Source organism: Sabethes cyaneus, chromosome 2 (genome assembly GCF_943734655.1).
Source record: "Sabethes cyaneus chromosome 2, idSabCyanKW18_F2, whole genome shotgun sequence".
NCBI lineage: Eukaryota > Metazoa > Arthropoda > Insecta > Diptera > Culicidae > Sabethes > Sabethes cyaneus.
The window spans coordinates 185,456,499-185,464,211 of NC_071354.1; the positions used below are offsets into that span (position 1 = coordinate 185,456,499).

Below are 7,713 nucleotides of genomic sequence, written 5' to 3' on the forward strand. Positions count from 1 at the left end.
AAGTGCATTATTATCTAACAGTAAAGGTAAACAAAACAAAATGCATCAAAAGACCCACGTGTTTTTCTTTACTTTTCGTCTGGAAAGAACGCCACCCGCGCGCGGGTGCACGCTTTCAAGCTGCATACCTGCAGCGTTGCATCAAGAAGATTTGGCACGTGAGATCAGCGTACCGTTGGCGTTGGTGTCCTCACGTGCCATCAGCATCCATGTTGCGGTAGACGTTTTTTTTTTATCGCGCTTTCATCAGCCGGTACCGTTTGTGGCACGGAACGGCATCCGGCGGACGGTTTTAAGATGCCGTGCCTAAGAATGTTTCGGATCCAGTTATTCGCTGGCAGTCGGTTGGCGACAACGTTTACGGGAAAGAAAATTTTTCGAGTGTAACATGATCGGAAAAATTGCGGTACTAATTGTTTTGATAAGTGCTACAGTGTCAGCTGCTTCGCAGAATGAAACGGAAATGATTGTGCGTAAGGTAAGCGAATTTATAATGTGACCTTCCAGTGGAGTATTGACGAACATAGAACATGTGGGCAAGTGGTGCTGAAGAAAAACTGATCCAAAACCTAATCGCGCAACTATAGTTGAGAGAATGTTGATATTTACGGGCTAGCCGATTGACAATACTAAACATAAAGCAATGGGGATCTCGGTTTTAATTATGTGTATATTTAGTAGGAGCTTTTTATAAAATACTTATTTTGCTTTTCCGGCGACAATGCGTTTATCGAATCAGTGCAAATCAGTGCTGGGAGCCGTCTCCACGTTTGTCGGTCTAATGGTCGTGCCACACCTCCTCTCAACAGCGCTCATTGAACAAAGATGAATAAAGATGTCGGCCTTTGTCGGAATGTCTGCTGAATATTGTTTTCGATGATATCTCATCCTGCATCCGGGATCCGGCCAAAAGCTCGTCGGTCGCTTTCTTTCAACGACCATGGTTTCATGGCTGTAGTTTCGTACGGATTTGCAGGCTAAGGGGTCTCAGTCGACTACATGATACGTAGAAGGCCCTGCTGATAACCGCTAGCTGCCCGTACCAAAGTAAACAAATTCACCGACCACTTCAAAAATATCTCCATCTATCACCACCGCAGTTTTAACGCCCGAAGGGCTAGCACGCTCTCTACCAGCCACCATATACTTTGTTTTGGTAGAATTTATGATAATCCTTTTCCTCGCAGCTTCCTCCCTAAGACGCGTGTACGCCTCTTCGATAGCTCTACGCTGTCGTCTGAATCGTACGCCGCTTTGAAGTATATAAACAAATGGTGACTCTGCAAGTTTTTTTATTTTTGACATCCGAGAGCTGGAGTGGCTCTTGCCATATCAAGAATTCCTCTCCATTGTACACGGTCCTGAGCTACTCGTCGCCAATTTGTTGCGCGTCTCGACACACGCAAGTCGGCTTCAACCTGGTAAAGCCATCTAGCACGTTGGGCCGCCCTATTCCTGGCGCCGGTGAGGCTCCATTTAAGAGTCAATTCAAAAAGACTTTTGGGCTCAATTTTGGACTAAAATACAGTCTCAACTTTCAATTTAATTTTGAACTCAAATTTGGACTACAATGAACACTCTTACGTGAATTCAAAATTAAGCCACGATTTAAAACAAAATTAGACTAAAATTTGGACTCAAATTTTGACCCAATTTTGGTTTGAAAATCGAAAGCTTGGAATCCAATACAAGTTGGGTTTCATCCCACAGTGCGCCGGTAGGATTCTTGAAGAGAACGAATTTCACTGTACAGTCATCCGGCATCCTTTCGAGGTGGCCAGTCCATTGTAGTTTTCCAACTTTCGCCAGGTGTACGATGTGAATCTCTCCAAACAGTGCCTGCTACTCGTAGTTCATACGTTCGTACTCCGTCAAAAAAAGGCCACAATACCTTTCGTTCAAATACGTCTAATGCATCCGTAAGCAAAGTTATTGCCTCTAGTCCGTAGAGGACTACTGGTCTTTGTACATCGTCACCTTTGTGCGGCGGCGTAAGCTCCGTGATCGAAGCGTCTTGCGGAGAGAAAAGTCGGCTAGATTTCTAGCTTGAATACGTAGTTGGATCTCATTACTCGTATTATTGTCGGCGGTGACCAGAGATCCCAGATATACGTACTCATCAGTCATTTCCAGTTCATCGCCGTCAATAGTCACTGTTCGTGGGAGGCAAACGTTGCTTTTTCTGGAGTCTTTTCCTACCATATGTTTGGTTTTCAACGCATTGATTTGTAACCCTATCCTCCTAGCCTCCGTTTTTGGTCTGGCGTAGATTACCTCCGCCATTCCAAGGTTTCTAACGTAATGATCTCGAGGTCGTCTACAAAGGTTAGGAGTTGGCTACTCTTACTGAAGATCGTTTCTCTTGTTTCGATGTCCGCTCGCCGGATCACACCTTAATAACGATATTGAATAACATACAGGACAGTCCATCCCCTTGCCACAACCCTCTGTGCGATTCGAAAAGACTCGAGAGCGTCCCCAAAACGCGCACGTGGCACATCTCTCGCTCCTGGGTAGCTTCGATCAGCCGCGTCAGTTTGTTCGCGTTCAACTGTATCGTATGCTGCTCTGAAATCCACGAAAATATGATGCGCGGGTACGCTGAACTCTCGACTGTTGGTGAGTAAAAATTTGATCCGTAGTAGCACGGACCCCCATAAAACCCGCCTGATACTGCCCTACGAATTCTCTTGCTATTGGGGATAGACGACGCAGCAAAATTTGGGAGAGCACGTTGACCAACGTGCGGCGGCGTTGACCAACGTGATTCCGCGGTAATCACAGCAATCTAGTCGGTCGCCCTTTTGGTAGATGGGACAGACTACACCTTCCATTCACGCCTCCGGTAGTTTCTCCTCCTCCCTAATCCTAGAAATTATCCAATGAAGTGCCGTTGCTAGCGGTTCTCGGCCATTTTTATAGAGCTCTGCCGGGAGTCTGTCCTTTCCGGCGACTCTATTATTCTTCATTTGATGAATTTCTCGCCGGATCTCTTCGAGATCGGGAGCCGGCACACTGTTGTCGTTTGTAGGCACACCGAGGTTAACTTCCGTTTCGTCTCCTGCTGCTATATCGCCGTTGAGGTGCTCATCGAAATACTGCTTTCACATGTCGACTACCTCACGCTCGTCTGTGATTAGATCCCCTCCCTCGTCCTTACACATGTCAGTTTTAGGTATGTAGCCATTACGAGATTGATTCACCTTCTCGTAAAACTTACTCATTTCATTAACGCGGTTGTTCCAGCTCCTCACGATTTGTGTCCTTCTGGCACTTTTTCCTCCTCAGGATCGTGGTCAACTCTTTCCGTGCTCGTCGATACATGGCCAAATTCTTTCTCGTCGATATACTTAGATTGTTTTTCCAAGCTTTGTTTTTCCTCTCTATCGCTTATTGGCATTCCCCGTCAAACCAATCATTTCGTGCTTTTGAGCTTGCTACTCCTAGCACCGCAGTTGCGGCCTCGTTGACGGCCGAACGTATCATACTCCATTCGTTTTCGAGGGTCGAAGCATCTGGCTCAACAGAAGAAGGCAGAGCTTCATCCAGTAGGCGCGCGTAGTTTTCGGCAACTGGCAGGTTGTTTAGCTGCCGAATGTTTAACCGAGGAGGGCGGCTTTGTCGCGAGGTACAAACCGTCGATAGTTTTGAGCGCATATGTACTGCTACTAGGTAATGGTCCGAGCCGATATCCACACCCCGTAGGGAGCATACGTTGGTGATGTTCGAGAAAAACCGGCCCTCGATGAGAATATGGTCGATTTGGTTCGAAGTTCGTCAGTCAGATGACCTCCTTTGGGGCTTTGGGGATATTTTCGAAGAGAAAGAAATAATAGTTTTGGAATAGTTTTGAGCGATTTAGTTATATAGGTATTTCAATACGATAAGATCCGTTTAAGCGCGACCAGCTTCATACAGCTATACAACTTTGTGCTGAAAATCGTATGTTTGTCAGAATTATAAACGATGGAATATCCACTTGTGCGCGCTTTATTAGGCTTTATTTACGAATGCGAATTTGTTAAGAGATATTTACGATAATTTTCGTACATTGATATACGAGTTGGTGCTGGCTGGGATGGATCCTCCACACTTTCTCGCTCTTAACTGAGAAAACTGGTAAATAGCAGACACGCTCGTGGTTCTCCGTCAGTCCCTATTCGGTCAGTTTGCGGCATTCTTATAACGTGTTCAGCCCATCGCAATCGTCCAATCACGAGACAATGGATGTTCCTCGAAATAACCGGGGTAGTTCATGGTTTGTTCGCCTTCTCCATGTTCTGTTTCGTAAAGTAAATAATGCGCATCAATTTTCGTACGAAAATACCTGGTTCTGTGCGACAATCGGTCATTACATCTTCCATCCACTCCTCCACTGTCAGTTTTTCCTCCAAAACCATGGCAGAACTTACCCAGTGCAGTACTCTATCCAATGCTCCTTCGCGTTTCAATAACTTCCCAGATAGTTGGTCCACTGACCGCTGTCCTCATTAACTTCTTGGATTGTCGTCCCGGTATCGTCACAAATCGAAATACAACTAATTTAACCAAGTCTACTTAGAGTTGTTTTTTTTTTTTGTAAACTTATTAACATTAGGTACCAAAATGTTCGTTCTTATTTTTCAGGAACCTTGTACGAAACTAGAATATTACGATAGATTCAGGAGAAGATGTCAAAATTTTCCTGGCGGAGGGTACTTTGTCATTGCGGATCACGTGAGTATTTTTTTTGTCCATGCTTGTAATTCATCTTATCCGAATCAAACTTTTTTGCTAGTCTGCCAAATGCGTCAGCGACGACCAAGGTCTGCACAAATTCGATCGCAACGATTTCTACTACGTGTGTCATCCGGATGGTGTCATGATAGGAATGTGTCCCTCGGATATGGTATGCACTTTAGCCTTAACGAGTAAAAATTTTATAAGAATCCATGCTTAATGATTGCAGGTATTCGACGAAACTGAAGGAAAGTGTGTCGAAAGAAAGGGTACTCCACCCAGTACCGTCAGGGTTTATGACGAGTCGGAAAACTGCGATGTTGTTATCCCCAACTGCAATCAAGCCGGTAATTCATGGCATGACTTGTGTTTGTACTTTATGTGAATCAATTTGTTTTAGGTGTATTTGCCGTTCCTTCGAATTGCTCATTCTACTACGATTGCCAGGAGTATCGACATGGCTATCAACAGTTTGTCTATCGGTGCCCGTACCACACGATGTACCATCCGGATTTACATCGGTGTACCACCATGACTAGGTGCTATGTAAGTGTATGTAATAATTCGCCTTTTGAACAGCCATTTAAATATAGTCCTTTTGAACAGCCCATCCCGTACGAGATCTTCGACCGATTCAGTGGCGAATATTTCCCTCGATGTGTTGTACGTGGTCAGTTCCGAACTTCAAACGATTGCAGTCTATACTACCGATGTATTCCTAACATGGATGGATCGTATTTTCAAATTCGATATGAGTAAGATTAGTTTCATGAATCTAGGATCCGATCAGATAGTTAAGTTCATTTTTACAGATGTCCTCCTTCGATGCAATATAGCGAGGAAAGCGAGCGCTGCATACCGAAACATTCGGATGAATGTCTCTATTTACCGCTAGATAAGATAATCTCAAACTACTTAGCAAAACATAATCTGTCAGATGGTGAATGCTTTCCGCAACTGACAACTGCTGTTAGTACTATAAATACTACGATAATAGCACACGGTCATTGTTCCCGTACTACTTTGATGTCAGGTTCAGAATGCTCACTTACAACTACAAAACTAGAACGTACGACCAAAACACTACCAATCAGAACCACTCCAACTTCAAGAACCCGTAAATCCACTTTAATGACCACGCCTAAAACTACTACCCATGATACTACCCATACTATTCGTGTAACACAACCTGTCACTCAACCATCGACTAGCTTAAGCACCGAGTTGACTGACAGCAGTGAAGAAACTACCACTGATGAAGACATCACCGAAACCGAGCCACCTATTATGTCTACTGAGATTTCAATTCCAACGTCTACCAGTTTGCCCAATACAAACATATTAACTGCCAATACTAACACCACAGTTCAGCCTAACACTATCACTGACGATGAAGGGACAACTCCCCATGAAGACGAAACTGAAACTGACGAAGCAAGAGCATCATCCGAGGAAGAAAATGCAACCGCAGTAACTGACGCAACCGATAAATCCGGCGAATTTTTCACTTGGGATGAAGGATTTGAAAGACGTGCAAAACTGTTTACAACGACCACCAGCTCTACCACTACCACTACCGTTACCCCGACCACTACTGTCCACACTTCCGGCACAACACCGTGTATCCAGTTCGGCTCAAACGAATCCGAATTCCCCGATTCGGACTACTGGGACAAAAGCCTGTCCCGAGAATCGTGGGAATCCGCAACTGAATCAACGGAAGATTCGAACAGTAGCAGCAAATGCAAAAAGGTGTACTGCCTTAACAGCAAATCCGGTGGACTGAGCTGTGATGACGTAACCGGAACTCAACGGGGACGGATGATGATTCCGGGTTACATCATACGCTATCGGCAGCGCTCCAATGCGGACATCAAACGCGATCCACAGCTGGATGCTGGAATCGAACTCCGATTGCGTTTTCCGAACTCGTACCGCATCGAGGCGATCGCCCGGAAGGATCTTCATCAGGCGAAGTAATAGGTGTTATATGGTTGATTTTGCGTTTGTTATTGTTTGTCGTTCTTGAAATAAAATAAGTTACCGATTACATGAAGGGTTTTTGTCTATCTCCTCTGCTTCACATTTGTTAAGGGCTGATAAAAATCCAATCTGATCTTAACTTGGGCTTGGCTGGGATAGGGATAGGTCGACCTCTAAATGTCTAGGCAAGATCCGAGTTCGGATGTAGTTTTAAGTTTTGAGCCTGTAAATTTGGCGTAAGTTTCAATCTGGGTTTAAGAATATATAAATACAGTTTGACTTTGACGTAAGAATAATTCCAAAATAGAAATGTAGGCATAATTTTGAATTTAAAGCCTTCACCTTAATTCAAGTACAGTTTTACGGTTTGTTTACAATTTTCATTTGGCCCAGTATCAAGCATACCCTTTGACACTATCGCCCGCATAGTTGGGCATAGATAGTGGCTCATGCTCACTCACTTAGGCTGTTCGAATACGCGAAGGTGTTGCGGCGAACATCCCCCTCCCGTGTCGCCTTAATTTCCAGTTCAGCGTCACCAGGTCCTTCTACGTTCAGCACAGCCAACTTCGTAATCTGCCTCTTCAAAATACTTGCCGATGTCTTCACTTCTGCTCGAAAGTAAAGCCTTGGGCTTAAACGTCCTTTCTAAGACTTAACCCTTCTTTATCGACAGATTCCACAGCCGGCTGTTAGAGTACAAAACAGTTATGGGGCTAATGCAACAATCCTACTTACTTTATCTAGCATCACCGCCTAACCAAGATTCGAAGATACTCGAAACCTCGAAGCCAACTAAGCGGTGGAATGGTTGAAGTAGAGTAGCAGAAGCTGAATTTAGTACTCGTACCATTCGACTTGGCGCTCCGTATTTGTCAGCAAATGAGGCTAGGCTGCTGGATGCTCCTATCCATACTTCTCGTGTGATCTACTCCGTCCCATATTCTTCTTCAATTCCGCTACTTCATCTGGAAACAATTTAGACTGCGCGTATTATTTTCGCATTCTGGA

General features: G+C 44.6%; 1 protein-coding gene across 1 annotated transcript; it reads left to right on the forward strand.

Moving 5' to 3' along the window:
- Positions 1-323: 323 nt before the first annotated feature.
- Positions 324-6,761, forward strand: LOC128737153 (uncharacterized). Its single transcript, XM_053831722.1, has 7 exons — positions 324-478; positions 4,627-4,716; positions 4,778-4,888; positions 4,949-5,066; positions 5,120-5,265; positions 5,326-5,474; positions 5,532-6,761. The coding sequence occupies exons 1-7, from the start codon at positions 389-391 to the stop codon at positions 6,697-6,699; spliced, it is 1,872 nt and encodes a 623-aa protein (XP_053687697.1). The 5' UTR covers positions 324-388; the 3' UTR covers positions 6,700-6,761.
- Positions 6,762-7,713: the final 952 nt, after the last annotated feature.